The sequence below is a fragment of the Stegodyphus dumicola genome, chromosome 11 (assembly GCF_044657685.1).
Source record: "Stegodyphus dumicola isolate Sdum_Otavi_A_Nest chromosome 11, ASM4465768v1".
In the NCBI taxonomy this organism is placed as follows: Eukaryota; Metazoa; Arthropoda; class Arachnida; order Araneae; family Eresidae; genus Stegodyphus; species Stegodyphus dumicola.
Genome location: NC_140778.1, coordinates 155,172,621 through 155,199,910, shown reverse-complemented (window position 1 = coordinate 155,199,910; position 27,290 = coordinate 155,172,621). Strand labels below are relative to the sequence as shown.

At 34.5% G+C, this 27,290-nt stretch overlaps 1 protein-coding gene across 1 annotated transcript in view; it reads left to right on the top strand.

Annotated features, from left to right (window-relative positions):
• The window catches only part of vg (transcription factor vestigial), a 171,711-nt gene that overhangs the window by 122,109 nt on the left and 22,312 nt on the right, over positions 1 to 27,290 (top strand). Inside the window, exon 3 of the mRNA XM_035353725.2 lies at positions 25,551 to 26,048. Coding sequence (XP_035209616.2) covers positions 25,551 to 26,048 — 498 coding nt within the window. The remainder of the gene's footprint in view (positions 1 to 25,550; positions 26,049 to 27,290) is intronic.

The window sequence follows — 27,290 nt, the reverse complement described above, 5'->3', positions numbered from 1 at the left end:
AGCAAAAAGACTTAACGAACCTATCTTCATGCAGGATATGATACCTGAGAATAATTAATTGTTGAGTAGGTAGTGGCTTTAAGGAAGAAGGGTTTCGTTGCCCTTTCGAAGCTGTTCAACTATAGGGAGAATTTAAAATCCTTGCGCAATAAGTTCGTTCACATATAATCGTAATTATTCACAATACTTTAATTTGGATTACATGAAATTTCGTAAAATTCGCTGGAGAAGGTGCCGCTCAAGCTGGGAAGGCATAGTAGATATACTCATGTCCATAAATTAAGGATAACGCAAAATCAGGCAAAGGAAGAGTTAGAAGCAAAACAAATTTGACTTAAAGCTTATTTATGAAACAAAAGATAAAGAGCAGAAATAGATGCTATATGTTTGATATTATTAAAAACATTAGCGGTTTTTTCTCCATGGAGCAAATTACAAAAACACCTATTTACAAAAAAACCGATATTACATGGTTGGTATGATTGTTAATACATTGTATGTCTCCCAGACGATGTAATACAGTCCGTACAACGCCTAGGCAAGCTGAGTATCAAATTATCGATCTGATCTTGGGGGATATTACACCACTCAAAAAGCAATGCTCTCTGAAGTTCCGGTAGACATGTAGGAGGAGGATGACGGGCTGCAACTCGTCGGCCAAGCATATCCCATACGTGCTCTACTGGATTCAAGTCCGGTGAGAATGCTGGCCATTCCATACGGGTGATATCCTCCGATTGAAGGCATTCGCTTACGATGTTTGCACGGTGAGGACGGTCGTTGTCATCCATAAACACAAATTGTGCGCCCATGGCGCCCCGAAACAAGCGTACATGTTGTTCCAGAATGACGTCCCGATAGATTTGGTTTGTCATGGTTCCAATTTGAACACGCAAGTCAGTTCTGGAACCCAGAATAATTCCTCCCCAAACGTAACCACCGTAACGGTGTCCTTCAATGATGTTTTCTTGGTGGTAACGGGTACTTGGAGCTCTCCATATGAAAGTCTGGCGAGAAACAGACTGCAAGCTAAACCTGAACTCGTCGGAAAACATCACACAAGCCCAGTGTTGTGATGTCCACAATGCATGCTCACTACTCCAGGCTAACCGCAGACGACAGTGAGTTGCAGTAAGTGGAACGCATCTGACAGGTCTACGAGCATATAGACCAATCTGCCCTAAGCGTCTGTACACGGTCTGCCTTGAAATTGTCGTACCAGTGGCTGAAGACAGCTGACGAGACAGGTCTGAGGCTGTGCTCCGCCCGTTTCTTTTGGTAGTAACTGCCAAATACCGGTCCTCATTCGGCGTTGTAACTCTGGGCGTCCTGTGATGTAACGTCTACTCACATTACCATCATCTTGGAATCGTTGGCAAAGCCTGGAGATGACACTCTGGGCAGTTTCAAGTTCGTCTGATACTTCCAGTTGGGTACGCCCACATTCCACACGGCCGATAATTCTACCACGTAAAAAATCATCTAAATGCGTCCTTTGTGTCATAACTATTCAGTTGTTGAACTGAAATGTTTATAAAGCGCCTGCGAACAATTTTACTTCTTTGCCTGTATTCTTTATATATCACTCTTTTACACTCTCGTCATTGTGACGTACCATCGGTTTCATCTGGTTACTTCCTGAAATTTGCATATGATTCTTGAAGATGTGTGTAGTGATTTTACAGGTGATATATTTATTTTAGAGTTCGATTTCCGCGTGACTCCGAATTATCCTTAATTTATGGACATGAGTGTATTTGGCCTTACTATCGCCATTTTGAGTCTTATAGAGTATATTTATTATTATTTATTATTGTTATTGGCCTTATTATCGCCGTATTGAGTCTTATTGGGTCGCCGTGTGGAGTATATTTGGCCTTATTATTGCCGTATTGAGTCTTATTGAGTCGCCGTATTCAGTATATTTGGCCTTATTATCGCCGTATTAAGTCTTTCTCCTGAATCTGAACTAGGTACACTGCGCAGAAAAAAAACAAAAAAATGAGAGAGAGACAGTTCTTTATCTCATTCTACCTGGCTAATTGACAAAATTGAAATTGCGTGTTTCACGTCTCGAAAGCGCGACTTCGAATGTATATTAGATTTATATATAGCATCATTCTAACACAGGTATTTTGATACAAATTTGGACTTTTTTATGTGGAAGAGTGAGAAACATGCAATGCTCTCGGGATGCGAACCTAGACCTCTCGAATACGTGCCAACACTTTCAAAAATATTCAAGTTCTAAAAGGGTATCTGCTGTATATCTTCTCTTATTTTAAATATTCACGAAGGCAGGAGAAAATACTTTATACACTTATGAAACTAAAAGTAAAACCTATGAGCTTGCTGTTACTTTTTGTTAAAAGATATTTAGGATCGTTCTGTCTTATACGCGTTAAGCAGCTACTACAGCAGGACGAAATTACCTTAACTCACGGAAGGTCATGGGGCTAAGTTTTTCATTAATTAATTGTAGAAAAGGATGAGGAAGAAATTTCTAAGAGAGAAATTGACTTTCTAAGAGATAAAGTGAGAGAATTTTTCCAAAATCTATCTGCGTAGCAGAAAAAAAAAATTTAAATGACATAAATAGATACATTTAAAATAAGAGTAGACATATAGCAGATACCCTTTTAGAACTTGAATATTTTTGAACGTGTATAAAAGTTAGTGTTCATTGAAATTTTTTAATTTCGTGGCGTTTAGAACAGAAACCACTAAATTAACTGATCGAAAAGACGGAACAATCACTTAAGAACTATCTATCTAAGGCAAAGGTCTTTCTAAGACAGGAAGTTTAACTTTTAATTCTTACAGCAATTATTTTTGAAGTGCATTGTGCACGTAGAACTAACTATTTATGTGTATATATACATATATACGTGTGAGCAGTTGTGAACGGGGTGAAATAAGATAATTCACCCTACTGAGTCGGCATTATTTCGCTATCATTTCAATTGTTCATTTTCCCGTCATTTTTCTGTAATATTCCTAAATTTTTGTTTAATTTGCTCTTAAATTTTTTCATCTCAATTGAATTTGCTTTTCCACAACTATTAGCTAGTGCTTCAAAAACAAAGTTTCTCTATTCCTCTTTCTTTTACAATATTTAAAAATTGTTTTCTAATTTTTTACCTTATGCTTATTTTATAAGATTTATTTCTATTTTTAATTTTTAGTACGAAGGACATTTTTGCCCAGAAGGGTTATTAATTCCGTTTTGTCATTTTACGTTGATTCACTATAAACGGCGAATTACTTTTTAAATTGTTGCCACCAAATATTAGAGTCCTGTATTATATGGAAATAAATAATAAATTAAATAATGAAGAATCTGCATAAACATATATATATTTTTTCCTCGCACTGTGATAAAACAACGGTATCTAGAGCCATCTAATTTTGAATAATGAACGTCTCCACCCGAATATGGGCATCTGGAAGCCCAAATTTGAAATCTGGAATTAATTTTATTATCTGTTTTATATTTTATAGAGCATTTATGTATTTTTGATTAAGAAACTCGACATTTCAAAGCGAGCAATGGCAACACTGTACGAAAAAAAAATATCTCCAGCGTGCGAGACTGTGTATCGGAAATTCTAAAGATATGTTCTTTAAAATATTTTGTGATATTTCTGAATTGAATTTTATGGTGTAAATGAGAATAAATTAATATTTAGTAAATGAAGGTAACACAGAAAAATGTTAAAAACCGCCACCCTCTTTTGGGGGGTGTAATATGTTTTTATCAGTTTTTTAATTATTTTTTAAAAACTTTTTTACTTCTTTTATTATTTAACTATGACTTAGTTGATTAGAATTAATGTAGACTTTAAATTGTAATTCCTAACTTTTACTTAATTGGCATTTTTGATAGAAGTATTCCGATTTCATTCATTTGAGTATATATGTTATCGTGAAAGACCGAAATTGGAGAATGTCGACTTTCTCCGGAGAATGTCAACATTCACCAAATACGTCGATGAAAGATCGAATATTTCTTTACATTCTTGTACATTCGGACCCTCACCGGTGTATGTCGACAATTACAGATATGCTCTGGTGTACGATGAAAAGAAAGGAGTATATGTACACGCTGCCATTCTAAAAGGAAGTGTTCCACAAATAAATGCAGTTGTAAAAGCAAGGGCCTCTTGTGCAATTCAAAGTGTCATAATAGTTTAAGTTGTTGCAATAAATAAGATTTGAATCACATAATTTGGTAAGTTTATAACTTCTATTATTTTCCTTTCTCATTTTGAATGTACTGTGTGTTTTAAGTTCTTATATTCTTAAGTTCTTATTCTGAGTCTCAAGTGCGTTTTTTCGCGAATGAATTACGGAGAACGAAATATAATATTCTTATATATTCAACATTCACCATTAGTACATGGTGAATGTCGACATTCACCGATGTAAGTCAGAAATAAGAGTATTTGGAAAATATTTCGGACATACACCAAGCGACTATGTGAATGTTGACATTCACCGGTGAAAGTCAACATTCTCCAGATTTCGGTGTTTCACCGTAACATATACATCTCTTGTTGACAGGTAATATAAAGGCATGATTGAGAAACTTTTGAAAAGAAATCAATTTTTAACTTCTTTTAAAGCTTGGAGGAAATAAAAAAAAAAGTGTCTTTGCTTGAGAGCTGCTGAATAACCCCAGGAGTAAAACATATTTTGAGAAGCACAAGTATACATCAATTTTCAAATTTTCTTAACTTTTAAAATCCCCAAAACTATACCTTCTTTTGTGGGACCCATAAAACTGTATTTTAACTAAACCTCTCAGATATAGTAATGTTAAAAAAAAAGCACTGAAAATTTATCTATGTTGAGTAGACCTTATTTAGGAAACGATAGAAACACTATTATTTCGTGACAATTTTACCCCAGGAGTAACGTAACATATTTTAAGAAGCACAAGTATACATCAATTTTCAAATTTTCTCAACTTTTAGAATCCCAAAAACTATACCTTCTTTTGTGGGACCCATAAAACTGTATTTTAACTAAACCTCTCAGATATAGTAATGTTAAAAAAAAAGCACTGAAAATTTATCTATGTTGAGTAGACCTTATTTAGGAAACGATAGAAACACTATTATTTCGTGACAAATTTACCCCAGGAGTAACGTAACATATTTTAAGAAGCACAAGTATACATCAATTTTCAAATTTTCTCAACTTTTAGAATCCCAAAAACTATACCTTCTGTTGTGGGACCCATAAAACTGTATTTTGACTAAACCTCTCAGATATAGTAATGTTAAAAAAAAAAAAGCACTGAAAATTTATCTATGTTGAGTAGACCTTATTTAGGAAACGATAGAAACACTATTATTTCGTGACAAATTTACCCCAGGAGTAACGTAACATATTTTAAGAAGCACAAGTATACATCAATTTTCAAATTTTCTCAACTTTTAGAATCCCAAAAACTATACCTTCTGTTGTGGGACCCATAAAACTGTATTTTGACTAAACCTCTCAGATATAGTAATGTTAAAAAAAAAAAAGCACTGAAAATTTATCTATGTTGAGTAGACCTTATTTAGGAAACGATAGAAACACTATTATTTCGTGACTATTTTACCCCAGGAGTTACGTAACATATTTTAAGAAGCACAAGTATACATCAATTTTCAAATTTTCTCAACTTTTAGAATCCCAAAAACTATACCTTCTTTTGTGGGACCCATAAAACTGTATTTTAACTAAACCTCTCAGATATAGTAATGTTAAAAAAGAGCACTGGAAATTTATCTATGTTGGGAAATTTATCTATGTTGCACTGAAAATTTATCTATGTTGGGAAATTTATCTATGTTGCACTGAAAATTTATCTATCTTATTTAGGAAATGATAGAAACAATATTATTTCGTGACAATTTTACCAGCAAAATTAGACTTATTTCATATCACTTTAGGCAACAATAATAACGAAAGTAAAGAATTGTATTTAATTTAAGGAGGAATTGCTTGGAATCGCAAAATTTTCCTTAGCATTATTTAAACATCATTGTTCTAGGGTATTTCGTAGCGCTACAGAATTCATTTCCCTCGTTAAATAAAGTATCAATATTTCTTCTCCTCTTCTCTCTATTGAACTTTTCTCAGCACTCTATTACGGAGTATTCTCGTTCTTTCAAAAAGAAGCAGAACGTTTTCCAAAGATAGGAGCTGGAGGAAACGGAAGGAAACGAGAAGGTATCGTATGTCACTGGAGTACATGTCACTCAAATTCCAAAACGGCTCACCCCCTCCACGAATACTCCTCCCCCCTTCCCCGAAGTCTCATTATCGAGCAAAACGTACAATGATGAGTGAGCGTGAGTTAATGAGGTATATGAGCGGGGGGGTGTAAACCTTATTTTTTTATTATTGTACTGCTTTTTTGTGAATGGTGTTGTTTTCTCGCTCCCACAGTCTTTGGTTGCTAACTTTTCAGTGGGAATTAAGAGGAGCTATTAGGTACGCTGACGAAATACGCGCTTGTGTTCTGAAAGTTTCGCAATGCTATTAATTTTGTTAGGCATGGCCCTTTTTTTAAACTTACGCACGTACGAAAAAAATAGTTTTCTGCAGCATCCCTTTGGATTTCACATCATTTCTTCTCCTTCTCCCCCCCCACCTCCAAGTGTAGACTAATAAATAAGTATAGTTTAGCAAAAGGTCTGCGTGGAAAAGTTAGTTAGAGAGGATCAATCGTTTAGAGATTTTTAAGTTATCGTACTTTCAAATCTGCCCAAGCACCCACGCTATACGCCGTTCAGACGGTATAGTGGTTAGGGAAGCTTACGGTGTGATCGAGTCGCCCAAACGGCGTGGTGGTTAGGGTTGCTGACGGCTGTGCCGCCGAAGGGTCCGGGTTCGAATCCCGGAGAAGGTATGCATCTTTTTAAATGTATAGTGTCGGTACGGCATGGCGGCACTCTAAATATGTATCTATGGTGTTATCCTCAGGTGATGACTGCAAGATCTTGCTGATAAGAACTTGTTAATAACGAATTATAAAGAGCTGGTTAATAAGATTTGCAACAGCTTTGCAGAAACTAAAATAACTCATGAGTGAAACCAATAGAATGTACATTATAAAATAAGAGAAAAAATGAAAAAAAAAAGAAAATCTGAAAGTTTCAGATTTTAAATTACGCCCAAAGGGGCGTTTTTTAACATTTTGTCTGTTACTTTTATTTATTAAATATCACGTTCTTCGCACTTAAACCATAAAATTCAGTTCAATAGCAATGCCGCAAAATAATTTTAAAATGAGCCTATCATTAAAATTTCCGATACACAGTTCCGCGCGCTGGAGATAAAAAAGTTTTTTTTTTTTTCCCCCGTAGATTTTTGCCATTGCTCGCTTTTACATCTTTGAGTTTGTTGCTCAAAAATTCGTTAAAGTTTTACAAAATATGAAATCGATAATAAAACAAATTCCAAATTTCAAATTTAGTTTTCTACATGCCCATATTTGTAGCAGGATTACGTCATTCAAAATTCGATGGCTCTATGTGCCGTTGTTTTATCACAATGCGAGAAATATACATGCATTTATGCAGATTTTTCATTATTGAATTTCTTCCAATATAATGCAGGACTCTCACATTTGGTGGTAACAGTTTGAAAAGTGAAACGGACATTTATAGTGGTTCAACACAAACTCGCAAAACGAAAATAGTCCTTCAGAGACAAAGCCCCTTTGGACTGAAAAAAAAAAAAAAAAAAAAAAAAATGAAAGTAAAGGGGGGGGGAAATGAAATAATAATAAAAAAATACAGAAAAACTCAAAATATCTATATTAAAAATTACAAAGTAAATCTTAAACACTTATTTCCTCGAAAAAATTCCAGAAAGAATTAAGCATGATTTAATTGGCAATAATAAATGAATGCGTTATCTTTGTTGTTAGGAAGCTAAGTTTCTCTAGATTGGTAACAAATCCACTAGTCTCCTGTTTCAAATGTAAACATCAATGGCCGCCATTAAAAAAGGCTTAGCGACAATTAAACAACTTTAAAATTGCTGATAATTCTACAAATATTACACACAGATTTACTAAAGACATAAAATCCTTAACCGGAAGATAAAAGCTACATAATTCAACCATTTTTAAAGCAGAAAATGTACAATTTACAAACATATAAGAGTAAAGAAACTGAGATCACTGAGCCAGGTAACAGAGTGGATATATATATAAATATAGTTATATACGTTTGGTGCGGCTATTGCAACCAAAATACGAGGTGCACATCTACATGTTATAGCAGTCCTATATACAAAATTTCAACGTTCTGAGGCTACTCGTTTTTGAGTTATGCGAGATACGTACGTACGTACATACGTTCGTACAGACGCCACGAAAAATTCTCTTCAGAATTCATTTTAAAGCAGTTTTATAATTTTTTTGAAGGAAATGAGTATTTTATTCTGTCCTCATGTACAGATATCACGCAAAAACATCGTTAAATTGCATTCGATAGCGGTCAAAATGGATATTTTCGTTGAAATATGCTGCCTGAAACCTTTCTCGATTACAATACTTCCTTTTTACTTCGTACAAGGAAGTAAAAAAACTGAAAGGTTTAACGGTCGTCCAAAACTGTTTAAATCTTTTACGCTCTCTCTGAGGCTTCAATCTACCAGCCCGCTGTTGCACTCACCTCTGTTAACCACCCGGTTTTTTTTTTTTTTTTTTTTTTTTTTACGCCACATACAATTCAACAGCAAGTAACAGTTACAAAAACAGCAAGTTCAAGTTATGAAACTTAACGAACTTTTTGCAAGCACTTTATAAACCCATCAGGTACTTATCTCTTTTGGAGAATATTCTCTACGGTTGTATTACAAGTCAGGTCCTAATGGAACTCTTTCAATAACTGGCCAAGAGTAGGGATCACTTTCACTTGCTGCAGGCCAGTATACCGGCCAAGCATCAAAGTATGACTTTATAAAGTCTTCAGTATTACTTGCCTTTTTAAAAATCTGGTTTGGTAAGCATGCAGAAGGAATGCAGCTGATCAAACAAATCCGCCAATTTGACGCCGTGTAGGTAAGCTCAAATACAATGGGTAAAAAAAGTATTTGCACACATACATTTTTGTTTACAATTTATAAGAAAATGCATTAAGAAATACAAAAATTGGCAACTAAAAAATAGAATAAGCTTATTCATTTAAATTAATTACAAAACATACAATAATATTAATAAAAAAATTTTTTTGCAACAATATTAAATTAGCTTATGTCAAAAAAGTATTTGCACACTCAACTCATCTTTAGCAAATTTGCATTTTTATGCTATTATTTGACAGTCATCCCGCAGTATATAACATACGTAAGACGACTATAAAAGGAGGTGTTCTCGAAACGTTATCAGTTGATTGTCGATTTCAAATTGTAATAGCACCTAAGAAATCTGAATTGCCGATTTCGTTGCGAGAAAAATTTTTTTCTCTACGTGAAAACGGCCTAAGTTATCGAGAAATTGGTAAAAAAGTAAATGTTTGCTTCTCTACTGTTCGGTATGTTATAAAGCGTCATAAAGAAAGAGGATCTACATCAAATAACTTGCGCTCTGGACGCCCAAAGAAACTTTCACTGCGAATGAAGCGAAAAATCATAAGAGAAGCATCGAAAAATCCATATTTAGTGCAATTACTTTAGCCAATGATGTCGCTTCAACATCTGGAGTTCAAATCTGTGCCCAAAGTGTTCGAAATGTCCTACACGATGCACACATTTATGGGAGATCTCCAAGGAAAAAAACCTCTCATAAGTGAAGGAAATAGATTGAAGAGACTTGAATTCGCTAAGGAATATATCAATAAGCCAATGGATTTCTGGAAAAATGTCATATTCTCCGACGAGAGTAAGTTCAATATTTTTAAATCAGATGGCAGGAAATTAGTTTGGAGAATACCTTGTACTGCTTTTCATACCAAAAATGTGTTACCTACAGTTAAACATGGAGGAGGTTCTGTTATGATTTGGGGGTGCATAGCTAGCAAAGCAGTTGGTAATTTGTGTTCCATTGATGGGAATATGACAGCTCGAACCTATATTGATGTGTTGCGAGATAACTTACCACAAAGTGCAATAAAATTGGGTATCAGTAATTCGTACTATTTTCAGCAAGACAATGATCCCAAGCACACCGCCGGTATAACACGTCTGTGGTTGCTTTATAATGTAGCCAGAAAACTTGCCACTCCACCACAATCACCAGACTTAAATCCTTTGGAAAATTTGTGGAATTCTTTGGATTTAAAAATAAGAAAAAGGAACATTTCAAGCAAATCTGCCCTTAAACAAGCCCTTATTGAAGAGTGGTCGAATACTGACCCTACTATTACAGAAAATTTAATTAAATCAATGCCAGCAAGATTACAAGCAGTAATAGATGCTAAAGGAATGCATATTAAATATTAGTTATTTGAAATTTGCTTATATATTTGATTTCTTTTGTATTCATGCAGGTGTGCAAATACTTTTTTGATACGAGATATTTTAATTTTGTTACAAAAAAGCATTGTAATTTATATTATTGTAATTTTTCTGTTTGTTTTGGATGATTAAACTTATTCTGATTTCGCAATACCCATTTTTTAATTTCTTAATGCTTCTTTTTATGAATTGAAACATAAATGTAGGTGTGCAAATACTTTTTTTACCCACAGTACTTTTAAAATAAATTGATGAGTATATTGACCGCATTCTTTTCCTAATTCAAAATGTAATACAACCTCTGTTGCAAGCATGCATCTTTAATGTTATAGTGTGCAATTCCTATGAGTGTCCTCAACCGCTTTGCAACGTGGGACGACGTATTAAAATTCTCTTTCACCTTTGCAACGCTGTGGGCGCTGAAACATATTTCTTAGGCTCGTGCATCCAGGAATGTGCAAGACCGACAATCTCAAGGCGTCACATTTTAATCAAGCAAAAAAAAAAAAAAAAAAAAAAAAAAAAAAAAAAAACCACCGCCAGAAAACAAACCTAGTGAAGATGAAATAAGAGACACCAGTATCGTTACATGCCCTGCTTATAAGCAATTGTAACGCCCTAGGAGAAATGGGAAAAGAAATCCAATAAATTTCAAAGCCTGACTCTCAGAGTGCAGCTTGTTGTGTCTAGAGAAAACAATAGACTTCAAAAACGAAATAGCTCGCCATCGTTTTGAGGTTGTGCCAAGATGAAACGTCGCCAAACTGTTATCTTTCGAGCCACTTTCTTTCTTTTCCTTATTTTATTTTATCGCCAATTAAACGTCACCACCTCGCCAATCTGTTTTTTGTATTTTTCTTGCGTATTTTTCGCGTCGTGAATTTCTTTTTCCTTCGTTAAGTAAACGGCACCAGAAAGATTCAACAATTTGCACTTTGTGTACAGACAATTTAGGTCCTGTCTAGAAAAATTCATCAATTTCGCTAGAAATAAAGGACTTTGTTTTTACTGCCTTTTAATACCTATGTCTACTTGCGTTAACGAATTCAAATCCATTTCCTTCGCAGATATTTTATCTTAATTAAACTTCTTTGTGTAACTTTCATGTATTCAGCAGTTGTTTCTAGAAAGTAACTTCTAAAAGTCAATGTAAATAATGTGCTTGGCAAAAGGTGAACAATAATTATTTATTTGTGGGTGGAAAGTAGATATTGTAATGTTTGAAGAAAGTTCTTTAACTGTTAACACATTAAAAGCTTGTGTAAATCCGTCGTACTGCAAATAATTGGATAGTACTGTTATACGAAAACTTTGTTTTTTTATCAACATTTTATAAATTTAAGAAAGTACTTGCTCGCTTGCTTAAACTCTACCGTCTGCAGCTTACACAGATATATAACCCTTATTAGCCCAAAGGGCGTTAGTCCAATTTGTAAGTTTTACAAAATCTATACGTATAAAAATGAATGTGTGTTTATGTGTTTGTTTGTTTATTAGTTTGTTCGCGTAATTGATTTCTGTTCAATTATGATAAATGTTTTGCCAAATTTAATCGACTAAAATCGAATATAGGTGAAATATTGGACGAAACTTGAGCTTTTACGAATATTTGATTACAAAGACGAAAATCGATAAAGGCCCACCAGCGGCCGAGCGGTAAAGTCGCTGAACACTGGTAGTTCGGTCCGAGGTTCGAATCCCGCGAGCGGGCTGGCTGCATGAGTGTTTTCGTGGTTTTCCTCATGTGAAACGTGTATACGAGCCAGTTTCCTTTAGAAAGTCCTCCACGAAGGCATCCCTCCCCTTAGGCAGATAGCCCTAGTGTGCTTTGCCATAATTAAATACACACACACACATTAACTGTGAATATGTTACGGTGAAAGACCGAAATCTGGAGAATGTCGACTTTCACCGGTGAATGTCAACATTCACATAGTCTCTTGCTGTATGTCCGAAATATTTTCCAAATACTCTTATTTTTGACTTACATCGGTCAATGTCGACATTCAGCATGTACTAATGGTGAATGTTGAACATATAACAATATTATATTTTCTTCTCCGTAATTCAGTCGCGAATAAACGCACTTGAGACTTGAAATAAGAACTTAAGAACCTGAGAACCTAAAACACACAATACATTCAAAATGAGAAAGGAAAATAATAGAATTTAAAAAACTTACTTAATTATACAGTACGTTCTAAATGAGAAAATAAAATAACAGTAATTAAAAACTTAACTAAATTATGTGATTCAAATCTTATTTATTGCAACAACTTAAATTATTATGGCACTTTATAACCTCTCTTTTCGACTTACACCAGAACATATCTGTGATTGTCGACATACACCGGTGAGGATCCGAATATACAAGAATGTAGTGCTATATTCGATCTTTCACCAACGTATTTGCTGAATGTTAACATTCTCCGGTGAAAGTCGACATTCTCCAATTTCGGTCTTTACAGTAACAAATACATTAAAAGCTCGTGTAGGTTCGTCGTATTGCAAATAATTGGAAGGTGCTGCTAGTTAAAAACTTTGTTTTTTTATCATGTTTTATAAATTTAAGAAAGTAATTGTTCGCATGCTTAAACTCTACCCACTGAAGTTACACAGCTATATAAACCTCATTTATATTTTAAGTCAAATATGAAAACAAACTTTTAAATTTACTTGGCTATAACCTATTTTATTTTTTATTTAATTTGGAGACTTCCTTTCTTTGCCTAAAAATAGCGCCATGAGTCTAAACTGGATCTGCATTAGTGAAAAGCTGAAGACAAATAGCAATTTTGCTGAAGATAAATAGCGAATTGTATCAACTCCACTATGAGCCTTTCTTAAAGAATCGAGCAGGAACTAAATGTATGATTTGGGAAGTCTAATATTGTATCAAACAACGTTTTTGAAAGGTAAAATAATTGACGTTAATAAAAAAACTAAATTCAAGATTCCTAAACTTACCTCCTGTATGAGAAGACTAAAAGAATCTGGTATGGTTTATTGACTAAGGCAAGTAACACGACTGCAGTCTGCTTAACGGAAAGATGCTTCCTTGGAGAACCTTCTTCAGGAAAATTGGATCGTTATTGCATTACACGGGAGAAAAACTATAAGAAACTCGTACAAACAGTCCGTTTGCCAAATCCTAACCTAGCAGGTATCAGTTTATTGAGTTTTTCAATGTCTTTTCACACAGAAAGAAAACTTATGCAGTTTTCTGGTTGCTGCTTTACTTTCATGACTTTCATTTTCTCTCTTCTGGTACAGGGATATTCATCAAGATATCCTCCTACATGCGGTCGTCTTAAATGCGTTTAGAATGTTAAAGAACATAAATTACCTCAACAAAGGGGGAATCTATGGGATCCTAGACTGTATAACAGCTAACTGTATACCTTGACTAACAACTTATATATATATATATATATATATAAGTAAAAAATATTAAAGCAAACTTTTAAATTTACTTGGCTATAACCACTTTTATTTTTTATTTAATTTGGGGACTTCCTTTCTTTGCCTAAAAATAGGGCCATAAGTCTAAACTGGATCTGTATTAGTGAACAGCTGAAGACAAATAGCGATTTTTCTCTGAATAATACTATAAAATTATAAGCAAAAATAACGCTTCGAAGAACAAATGTTCAAATGTTGCATCAGCAAAAAACAACGTTAAGTTGCGTAAATTTTGCAAGACTTTAGTTGCCATGATTAAGAAATGAAATCTGCATCTTCAGTTGCGGGAGTGAAAGTGACAAAGGAGAAAGAAGCATGTGTTTATGCGATAAAAATCGAAAAGATATATTCGAGAAAGTTCTAACTAAGGAACAGGAAGCCCAGCTACTAACACCATCTGTTGACAAAAAATGAAAACAAATATTTTTTCCTCTTTTTTGGGGGGGGGCGGTAAAAGACAGATAAAGGTAAAAGGCAGATTAAAATTTCGACCTTAAGAATATCTTGGAATAGTAGAAGGATGAATTAAACATCTTAGAATGCCGTGCGCTAAAAAACCTCGATGTAAGACACAGCTACGTGAGGATAATTTTAATCAAATGTGAATGGGTTGACTGGACATAGGATGCATTTGTTCACATTTTTTGTAGAAACTAATCATTCGAAGTTTGAAAGAAGTATTTGACATGAGCAGACAATTATTGTCAACAATTTATTTCATGTTGCAGTAACAGCGTATGTCTCGAAATCATTTCTGTTGCTTAGTCGTAAACAAATGGCAGCCTCGCTAGGCTTAGTACCACTTAAAGTTTTAAATTGTTGATAATTTTATAACTATTTCATGCAGATTAACTAAAAACATAAAAACCTTAACCGGAAAGTAATATAAGATATTTCTCCCGCCTTCTTAGTACGCCTCCGTGGTGTAGTGGTCAGCACGCTCGACGCGTATTCGAGAGAGCCGTGGTTTGATTCCCGGCAAGGACATTGCTCATTTTTCATATCTCCTGCTTGCAAACTATCCTAATGTCTCCTTAGTGGCGTCCGAACTAAAAGTGTGGTGGAAGTTGATTCTCCACCACCAGGACTTGACAATTGGTTCCCCTAATCCCCAGTGGTCCTTTAAAAGGGAGAGTATATAAGGTATTTTCCCCGCCTTCTTAGCATGTCTTCGTGGTGTAGTGGTCAGCATGCTCGACGCGTATTCGAGAGGTCCTTGGTTCGAGTCCCGGCGAAGGCATTGCTCATTTATCATCTCCTCTGCTTCCAATCTATCCTAATGTCTCTACAATAATAATAGCACAAATCAACCATTTTTAAAGCCGAAAAAAATGCACAATTTACCAATATATAAGAAGAAAAAAAAAGACTAAGCTTACCGAGACGGATAACAGTGTGCTATATCTATACATTTAATAAATATATATATCTATATATTTAATAAATATATAGCTATATATTAAATAAACGTCTGGGGCGGAGAATTGCAACGAAGAAGGGAGGTGCACAACTACATGTTCTATCAGTTCCATATAAAGTTCTACGTTTAACGTTCTAACGTTTCAATGTTTTATGGCTACATTTTTTTTTTTTGTATGCGAGATATATACATGTGTAGGTACGTACAGACGACACGAAAAGCCTCTTGTGAATCCATTTTAAATCCGTTTTGGAGGAAAGAGTCCTTTATTCTGTACGTACGTGCAGATGTCACGCAAAAACATTGTTCAAAGGGATTCGAGAGAAGTCAGAAGGGATATTTTCGTTGAAGCATAATACCCGAATTATTTTGATGTTATAATACTTCCTTTACTTCGTACAAGGAAATACAAATGTGGTTTTGACACGAGATGGTTAATATTTCGAGCGAGAATAAAATACGGCCATTGCTGTAATCTGTTTAGATGGCTGTCAACTTTATTCAGCATTTTCGTTTCTTCAAGCACAACATAGAAATCTGCAACGTGCTTAAGATACTCATTTGGCACTATAATCTTCCGCTTATTTGCTTTATTTATCTCTTCTTTATTGTACACAAACACATAGTTTACAAGTCACGTAAGCTTTCCGAGTTTTCATCTTTTTCTAACAGAAGCCTGGATTTCTGCCCAGGACATTTGAGCTTTGGTGACTTAATTAGCGTGAAGGCTTCTTCAACAGCCTAATGTAATGGGTCTTTCTGGGATGATCGGAATTTTTTTTTTTTTCTGAGTGTTTCTGCGACATTCCCCCTTTGGATAGCGTCCAGACTTAGCACATGGAGAGCTGTTAAGAGACACTAAAGCAATCACCGGACCCATTAAAAGGCTTTCTTGAAGAAAAGATTTATGATTTTCTTGATAATAAAACTCCTGGAGCAGTTGGAGGTAGGCAAATGAGAAAAATAATTATTTTTTTGAGATGAAATGCGTTAGCAAATTGCCGGTGGCATCACTAGCAAAAGCAGAACTTTTAAGTACGTTTTCGGGGTGATTATGCTCCATAGGATTACTATTTTAATGACATGGTACAGCGGAACTGAAGTAAAATGCAACTTATTCTGAATGATTACCTCCGTCCTATTCAGTTTTAAAATCTCTCTGCAACGACTTTAAAAAGCTGCGAGCTAGCAAGGCTCGATTTCAAGTTCTAATCTAGAAATAAAATATTTCAGAATTTCCAGAAATTATGGTTTGCAATCGTTCAAACAAGATCATTTCCTTTAGTCTCCTCGAAAGGAAGAAAGAGTAAAAAAACTGAAAAAGCCTCAAAACTTCCAAATTATTACAATACGCCCAAAGGGACTTTTTTTAATATTTTGTGCGTTACCTTTATTTATTAAATACCATCTTTTTCCCAATTAAACCATAAAATTCAATTCAACAGGAATATCCCAAAATATTGTAAAAGAGCATATCTTTCGAATTTCCGATACACCGTCTCGTGCGCTGGAGATAAAAATGTTTTTACTTCCCTGTACGAAGTAAAAAGGAAGTATTGTAATCGCGAAAAGTTTCGTGCATCATATTAATATTAAGATTTACTTCGTAATTTTTAATACAGATATTTTGAGTTTTTATGTATTTTTGCCTTGTCGCGAAGTGAGAACTGAACTCATTGAATGAGAAATACTCAATCGTCTGTGAAAAACTGTTTCTTTTTTGTTTTGTTTGCTTAATTTCTTTTATACATCGTTCTAGCTTTATTATAGTATTTGAATAGAACATGTGGCAACGATTAGATAATTCTTTAAATGATATAAATTTTGTGCATTCTGAGTTATGAACGAAATATAATACTGTTAAGTGAACCTAGCGCCAGAGCGTCGCTGTGGTAAACAAATAAAGTGAATTTTAAAGAATGCATTTATTCTATTGTGGTTTATGCGCTGTCGGCGAAGTAAATTTAATTCAATCCCATAAGTTTAAATGAAATGCAAGAAAAACATGCGTATAATTTAATATTCCGTAAAAGGAAGTCATGTGGTGTACACATCAGATTTTTTACTTTTGTTGCATTGTTGCCATTGCTTGCTTTGAAATCGAGTTTCATAATAAAAAAACTCGTAAATGCTTTACAAAATATGAAATAGGTAATAAAACAAAATCCCAATTTTGGCTTCCAGATGCCCATATTCTAGTGGGGACCTGCGTTATTCAATATTTGATGCTTCTAGATATCGTCCTTTTATCATTATACGACAAGATTAGTCATTATTTAATTTTTTAAAAAATTCTGAATATAATGCAGGGCTCTAATATTTGGTGGCAACAACCTAAAAAGTGAAATGCCGTTTATATGCAAAACACAAAATTCCAAAACGAAATTAATAGCTCTTCTGGACAAATTACCGCTTGGGCTAATAAGACGTATGCTAATGATATCAGATTATAAAATTTTTGTGACGTTACTTTGAAGAATTTATTATTGTGTCTTTTAATATTTTGTATTGAATAACTGCCATTAATTCAAATTTAATGAGATATTTAAAGCTTACGTCCACTGAAATGGGTTTAACGTAACTTATATTAACTAAATATAACACATCTTTCCATAATGAATCGAAAAAAAAAAGCTATTTCTTTTACTATTCAAAATTTATAAAAATGTTTAAAAATTTCATATACATTTCTTAACACTAGTAATTTAAAAAATTATAAGTAGTGTATTCTATACGCCTTATTAATGAGAACAATAATAAAACCAAGAAAAATTTATCCAAATTGTAAAAAAATGCTTAAAAAATATTGCAAAAAAGGAAAAAAGGAAAAGGAAAAAAAATCTGAAAGCTTTCAGACTTTAACGGTCTCCCAAAAGGGTTTGTTAAGGTTTTTTAACCCTTTCTCTGACCTCTCAGTCTACAAGTTTGCTATTGCATTTACTCTTGATAACCCCCCCCCCTTTTTTTTTTTTTTTTTTTTTTTTTTTTTTTTTTTTTTTTTTTTTTTTTTTGTCGTTTTAGCTTTATTATTAAGCATCGTTTCCATTGCCGTATACAGTTCAACAGCAAAATAATAAAAAATCTAAATCAGCATACATTTCCTAATGTAATGTTAAGCGTTAGCATATATTTTCTCTATACTTTTTAGTATTTGCTCAGTTCAAAGTATAAGTGTTCAGTTTTCTTAGTAAGATGGCTTACAAAACTTATTTTTGTCCTATTGCCGTTTTTGTGCTTTATTTATTAAATATCACATTCTTTGCAATTATGTCGCATACAATTCAATTCAAAAGCAGTATCATAAAATATTTAAAAACAGCATATCTTTAGAATTTTTGATAAACTGTTCCGCGACCTGAAAACAAAAATATTTCTTTTGATACAGTGTTGCCACTGCTCGCTTTTGAATCGTTGAATTTGTTAATCCCAAATTCGTTAAAGTTTTACAAAATATGAAATAAATAATAAGAAATGTGTAACGTTATTCTATGAAAATATTAAATATTTTAAATCAGATAAATCATGAATCAAATGCATTTTTAATATTGAAATCAATCCGATTCAAAAGTAAGGAAAAAGTGTTTTTGAATACATCATCTATTGCTTTCAAATAATTTAGTTTTTCAATCCACTACAGACAGATTCAATCTGAAAGATAAATATCATGCATCTTCCCCAATGGCAACAGACTCGAATGAAAACTGAAACTATACATTTATAGTATTCTGCGTAAAACCCCATTTCAACACTAATTGCTCTTTGAAGCTAAAGAAAACGATATGTTAAGTATAGAAATTCCAAACCCTATGCCTCAACTGAAAAAACAAAAGATATTTTAATATTTTTTACTAACAATCTAAAAAATTTTAACAATTTTAATAAATCATAAAATATGCATATACCGCTTACTCGCCGAATTTCCTTTCCTGCGAAAGTGCGCAAATTTCTCTTAGAATATTAAACATGAAATCCCGTTCTTAAGTAAAGCTTCACGTATTACTTGGCTTTTATACATTATCAGCTTAGCTACTTACATTCTGATTAAATCTTATCTAATTAATTTTGAAGTTAGTCAATTAAAATTTTGAATTTTTTATTTTTTTCAATAATTTAAGTCAGTATATACATTATTTTGAATTTTTTAAATTAATTAAAAACAACTAATTAATTATTTAATACTTATTTTAAATTAGTTATTGCTTTCCATGAAATAAATATTAAAATATTCATTTATAATCGGAGATTGAGGTCCTTATTTTCAAGCCGTCGGCCTAGTAACCATTTAGTGCTGTAGCGTATTGTTATCAGTGAGTGGTTCGTTGTTATTAGTGAGTCTTTCGTGAGTTGAGTGGTTCAATTAAAAACAATAGGTTTTTTTTTTCCTAAGCAAATATTGCAATTTACTTTTAAGAGTCGTTTGTAAAAACTATATATGTTTTAGGAACTGATACTAACCTATTGAATCTCATTATTATTTATAATGTAAATGGGTAAAATATTGCAATGGAACGAAAAAATGAAAGTTAGAATTTTGACACAAACTGTTAGGTTCATTTATAATTTTTGTAGCACAGCGGGTCCCTCTTTTGACCCAGAATTAAAGTATTCAAGGTTTATCGACCGAGTCTCAATATTAAGGCAGTATATGTATTATTTAAAATTATTTTAATTTAATTAAAATAATGAATTAATTTAAAATTGTTAATTAATTAACAATTTAAAATTATCATTAATTAATTTAAAATTGTTAATTAATTAATTACTTTAAATTAATTAATGATGATTTTAAATTAATTATTGCTTTCCATGACATAAATATTAACATATTCATTTACAATCGTTCTATCCTTAAAATATCCAAGATCGCTATATCCAAGGACTTTTCACTTATTTCATTAGGGTGAAATTTTTTTTTATACACAATTGCTTTTGTAAGCAAGTGGCTTTTCTGATTCTGTGGTACTACTTCAAAGCGAGAAGTGTGCCTCTTTTGGATGATTACAAACTTGAATCTCATGCTCCATTAGGACCTCAACTATTCCATTTCCACTTAAAATTCCATGCGTTACTCTAGCCTCTATCAAGAAATTTCTTCAGCTGTGGTACCTGGAAAGAATTTCACTCCCGGTTCACGAGGAATGTGCCACATTTCTTCACCCAGTTAACATCCAAAATAAGATTAAAAAGGAAAGGAAAAAGCGTTAATATTCACTGATCTGTCTAATTGATTTATATGATCCAACTGGCAACGAATTCTACGGCAAATTTTTCCCTAATCAAAGATTTATGGAAACAGTTTGCTAGTTCTTTAAAACACTTCAGTTATATGGACTGGCGCCGCTTGGAGCAACTCCAGGCAGCGGAAAACAATGCGAAAAAAATAACTGGAATTCCGTTACTAAGTTTCTTGACATCAATGAGAGGGAAAATGAAGGAAAAGAGTAAACTGCGATCGCTATTCTAATTAAAGTATATGACGTACATTCTCTTGCTTTTGTCACTCTAGTAATGAGAACAGAGACTAAATTAAGTCAGTTATTAACTTTTCGAAAGCACAAGCTGTTTCAGGTGTTTAGGTATTTCCATATCTAATTTTCTTCCTTTCAGAAACCTTCAATAAATAATCTTTTAAACAAAAGTTTTTTTTTTTTTTTAGTAGGTACCATGTACCAAATTTTACATATACCAGAGGCTGTTCGCACGTTTTTTAGACGATTTTGGTAAGCGGTAATAAAAGTTCGTTTGCTGCAAAAGAAGTAATTGCAATTGTACTATGTTTTTAAAAGTCAAAATTATCGTCTGTGGCTTGAAAATTTGTTTTTATTCAAAATGGAGAATTTAACAAAGCAGTGGTTCGAAGACTACATTTACGCTCTTTCCGAAGAGAAATATGCATACTCCGTTATCCAAAAACGATGTGAGAGTCATGGTTTTGTGATATCAAAAGCGTCGATAGGTAATATCATCAACAAGAAAGGAAACAAACGTCAAATTGGAGCCTCAAGGCGGACAAAAATTCCAAACAAGTATCCAAATGGATATCTTCGACTTCGAAAAAACAGATATCTTCGACTATTGCTAAGATACGTTGTTTAATGCAAAAAGAAAATCCCCCTAGTCAAAGGACAGTTGCAAAATCATTAAAATGCTCGGTGTCCACTGTAAACAAAATGATAAACGTTGATTTAAATTTTAAGAAAGCGAAAAAACGCAATGTGCATCGTCTTCTTCCAAAGCATATCGCTCAAGCAAGACACGCTGCAGAATTCTATTGATATAGAATTAGAATTCATTAGAACCACTTATCCAAAGAAAAATGGAAAACGATTGTCACAATAGAAGAAGCATGGGTGTATTTAAGTGATTGTAAAAAAAAGAGCCATTTATTATCATAAAAGGGGAAAAATTTAAGTACATGGTTCAAAGAATAGAAAGAAAGTTTTCCTAAGGGATTGATGATTGTTGCTGGTTTTTCTTATAATGGCAAATTAAAAATAAGGAGAGTGCAAAAAATTTCAACTCCAAATACAATCAGGAACGTATTTTATCGCCAATTTTTCTGAATGAAATACCATCGCTTTACCCACAGTGTCATCTATCTGTGAGACTCCATCAGGACAAAGCTAGCAGTCACACATCAAAATCCACTGTAAATTTCCTAAAAGAAATGGAACAAAAAACTGGTATCAAGGCCATACCCTTCACTGATATCCCTACTTAATCTCCCGATGTGTCATCTGTGGATTTTTGTGCTTTCGGACTTTTAAAAACTGCATTATCCAAACGTCCCTAAACCCTAATAGGACTCTGGAAAGCTCTACGGGAGGAATGGGATAGAATACCTCTTCTGCCACTTCAAAAGGCATTATTATCCTGGAAATTGCTGTGTCGAAAGATAGTTCAGAATAAGGGATGTCAAATAGAACATTTAAAACACAAGAATTTTATGTAATTTAGTTTTGTGAATACAATATACATCGTCTAAAAAATGTGTGAACAACCTCTGTACCAAATGTAGCACTGCTAGGATAATTAGGATAATCATACATGTTCGCAGAAGGTATTTAAATTGTAAACATTAAAAACAATTTGTAATGAGCATCTTTTGCTCTATAAGGTTCCAGAAGTGGGCGCAGCCGACCCACCTAACCAAATGAGGTGGCATTTTTCTTCCTCCTTCTAGCATGCCTTTGTGGTATTAACGGTAGCCCACTCGATGCGTATTCGAGAGGTCCAGGTTTGAGTCCCGGCGGGGACATTGCTCATTTTTCAAGTCTCTTGCTTCAAAAAACCTAATGATTCTACAGTGACACCGAAACTAAAAAGGTGGTGGACAGTAATTCGTCACCACCAAGATTTCGCGATTGGGTCCCCTAGAAACCCCAGTCGCCCTTTAAAAGTGGAAGTATATAAGTTATTTTCTCCCTCTTTCCAGCTTTTTTTCGTGGTAGCACACTCGACTGCAGGCGAGGGCATTACTCATTTTTTCTCCTTCTAGCATGCCTTTGTGTCATGCTAGAAGGCATATACCACAAAGGCATACTAGAAGGAGGAATTTTTCATGTCTCTTGCTTTAAAAAAACCTGACGACTCTACAGTATACCAGACGTCATTTTACATCGGGAGCTGCTAAATAATCCTAAATCACCTTTCTCATCCTTGCTTAAAGCTTTAAGTCTTTTAACGGATTGAATCTCGTTAATAAATTTCTATGAAGTAAAGACTTAAAATGTTTTTTGAAAATATTTTTTAGATTTAACTTCCCTATATAATTTAGAAAGGAAAAAAGAAATTCTTACCCAATAGTTATTATATTGAGAAGGCTGTACTAAATTCCATTAGTTTGAGTTCATCCATTATCTTCAACTTAAGCCATAATTGTTGGTTTCTGCAAGTACGTGTTGGTGCCGTCTGTTAAACTCTATTTCAGTTAAGTAAAGGGGCCTTTACACACTTTCCCTGTCTCTGTGATGATACTTACAAGACACAACAAAAACTCACCAATTGGCTTTTAGTATTCTGGTCTAAATTTATGCTAGCCAAGAAGGTAAGACTCTATAAATTAATGAGCTTTTCATCCACACTATAAAGGCTGTGAGGCTGCAAATTTTTTAGAAGTACTTAGTTACCAAATAATTCCAGAAGATAATTTAGTAAGGCTGTTTGCTACCCACGTGCTTACAGGCAACAATTTCTTAACCTAGCTTTGGTTACTGACTTTTACTGTATTTAGTATTTTCCTGTATATAGTTCATATAATTTATTTTTGCATTTCCGAATTCATGAATTGCATAGCTTCCTATGAACTGTATAGTGAGCTATGAGCTATTACTTCATGAATTGTATAGCTTACTATGAGCTGTTACTTCATGAACCGTATAGCATACCATGAGCTGTTACTTCATGAACCGTATAGCTTACTATGAGCTGTTACTTCATGAACTGTATAGCTTACTATGAGCTGTTACTTCATGAACCGTATAGCTTACTATGAGCTGTTACTTCATGAACTGTATAGCTTACTGTGAGCTGTTACTTCATGAACTGTATAGCTTACTGTGAGCTGTTACTTCATTAACTGTATAGCTTACTATGAGCTGTTACTTCATGAACCGTATAGCTTACTATGAGCTGTTATTTCATGAACCGTACAGCTTACTATGAGCTGTTACTTCATTAACTGTATAGCTTACTATGAGCTGTTACTTCATTAACTGTATAGCTTACTATGAGCTCTTACGTCATGAATTGTATAGCTTACTATGAGCTGTTACTTCATGAACCGTATAGCTTACTATGAGCTGTTACTTCATGAACCGTATAGCTTACTATGAGCTGTTACTTCATGAACTGTATAGCTTACTATGAGCTGTTACTTCATGAACTGTATAGCTTACTATGAGCTGTTACTTCATGAACTGTATAACTTACTATGAGCTGTTACTTCATGAACTGTATAGCTTACTATGAGCTGTTACTTCATGAACCGTATAGCTTACTATGAGCTGTTACTTCATGAACTGTATAGCGTACTATGAGCTGTTACTTCATGAACCGTTTAGCTTTCTATGAGCTGTTACTTCATGAACTGTATAGCGTACTATGAGCTGTTACTTCATGAACCGTTTAGCTTTCTATGAGCTGTTACTTCATGAACTGTACAGCTTACTATGAGCTATTACTTCATGAACTGCCTATCTTACTATAAGCTGTTACTTCATGAACTTCATATAGCTTACTATGAGCTGTTACTTCATGAACCGTATAGCTTACTATGAGCTGTTACTTCATGAACTGCATAGCTTATTTACTTTGCTTGCATTACTTTATGGTAGAGTTCCTCACTCTTTTTGCACTAAAGCGAACCTTGAGGAACCAAGTGAACTTGTTAATCACTTATCGCTGAATTCTGACAACTAAGACGTAGATTTGAGATGAGTTAACTACCCTTCCTTTCACTCAAAATAAGATGAACACTCGGCTCCTTTCTTGGGCTTACAGCAAAACCTGTACTTAGGCTTAAAAATAAGAAACAAGAGCTAACTGAGAACTAACTAAAAGAGACTTAGCCGAAGCTATCACAGATCTAACGCAGTTGGCCGTTAATTTAAACTAGCCGGCGAATATCAAAAGGCACTTAGCCCGAAGTGCGCTACTTAAGATTCCTAGCTCGCTCTCCCTCGGAGTAAGTTGAAGCTTCCTTTAATATTACTCCCAACTCATTTGCTTTCAAAGTGATTCTAAAAACTCATTCTGGTAGGGATTTGTAAGTTGAAACAAGGCTAAATAGGAAAGCATATTGAAATAAAAATGACTGTTACAAACTTAAAATATTCCTTGCAGATGTTTGCAATACAAGAGACAATGTTATCTCTCCTTTACCTCCCTTCTACTACCGTTCTCGGAGATTTCACCTGCTAACTCGACAAACTCATGTGCTCTCATATGCAAACTCATGAGCTGTGACGTTTAATTTTCTTATCTAGCTTATCATTCCTAATCCGTATCATAGCAATTTCATAATCCATATCTGTATTCGCAAGCTGAAAGAAAGAAATAGCTAGTTTAATAAAGGTGAAAGAAAGAAACAGCTAGTAGTTAATCCAAGCTGAGCATATACAATTTGAATTGACTACTGTGCTTAGCAAAATAGTTTTTTAACTTTAATATTTATTAAAATTTATCTTTTTTTATTTCTTAATAGATGGTCCTCCAATGTCACACAGAAATTTTCCTCCATCATTTTGGAACAGCAACTACCAACCAATGCCAAATTCTAACATCAGTAGCATGGGTCCAGGCGGCCTTGGAGCACTGCCACCCGATCTGACTTACGGAGGTGATCCCTACCATCACCATCCTGGAACGCTCCATGCCACATTACATCACCAGAATGACCCGTGGCACTACACATTGACTGGACAACCAGGACATTTCGGACACCACAGGTCACACGAGTTGACATCATACCACCCTGGGATGTCCACGGTGACCGGGGCATCAAGGTTTACTCCACAGTATGGATCCCTGTTGCTGCAACCGACGGTCCGGTCGGCGGCGCGCCTGGGGTCTGCGGCAGCGGCTTGTGCTAGTCTCGAAAAATCTGCTGCGGAAGGTTGGGGATCGACGAGGTACCACGACCCCATTGGACACATGGATTCCAATTACGGCGCCGCTTATGGCACCATGACTCCAATGCCAGGTAAACACAGTTGATAGTTTAGTTTCCATGGTTTTCACAAATTCGTTAGTTTGAAAATAGTGAAATTATAATACTTATTCTCTTTTTTATATCAGATAATATTGTTACGTTTTTTTTGGCACCAGTTGTTACGTTATTTTCTTCCTTCCCGTTCGTACGGGGTTCATGTGGGTTTGGGGTGATTAAGGACGAGAGCACTTGATGGAATATCGAAACACACTTTATTTAACAATATTAATCATGACAGCTCCAAAGCACTTTTACAGTCGTCGAAGATCTACTTTAAACATGCTGGAACAATCAGCGACACAGCCTTCTTACTGTCAGACAATAACGGTGGAGACAGCTTCAATGAAAAGCACCAGAGTACAGCTCCCGACTCTGCACGGTCGTTCTTGGAACTCTACGTACTCCATTTAGAAAGTAGCTGTAACTCTCCACGCTACAACTCGCGATGCACTCGACGACATACATAGCACAGCTCCCGACTCTTCGGTTCAGTCGTTCCCGGAGCTTAACACACCCTTTCGACGATGCACTAACCTCGATACGCTAAAAGACTCTTTCGATGCGCTCGATGACACACTCGGCACTCGCTGCCCGGCTGTCAACTCGATCGACTCCGCACGGACTAACTCGAGACTAACTACTATCTCGCCCTCTATGACTCACTATCAGCTCGCTAGACGAGGCACACTAACTGACTCCGGACCAGCAGGGTTTATATAGCTTTCGGCTATATTGTGTTCGAGAACATTCTGGGCTAAATCGGTAAGAATTCGTTCTAGAAGGTTCTCCATCCGTCCATGGCATATCGCTAATTTTGTCGCCAAATGTGCGATTTCTCGCCAAATGTGTCAATTCTGCCTTTCCTTGCCATATTATAGCAACCCTAAAACTGCTTTGCGGGGAAGCTATCTCACCGCGCCTGTACATTTCGTAACAATATGAAATTGAGTAAATTAAGACTTTGAAAAGTAAATTCATACCAAGAATGAAAAAGACACTAATCTAAATTAAATTGTGGGATTTAACACTTAGTTTTTATCTAATACTTAGATGTTAGATAAAAGGTTAACAGTTAAGTGTGTAGGAACCTCGTTGAACAGGTAAACGCATATTCGCTTTAGTGTAGAAACATATACGCACAACTTAAGACGGGTTAAATAATCTTTGTTTCACAAAATAAGAATTTTACAGACAGTCCTTTTCTCAGGACGTGCAGCAAAGCCTCCACTTGGG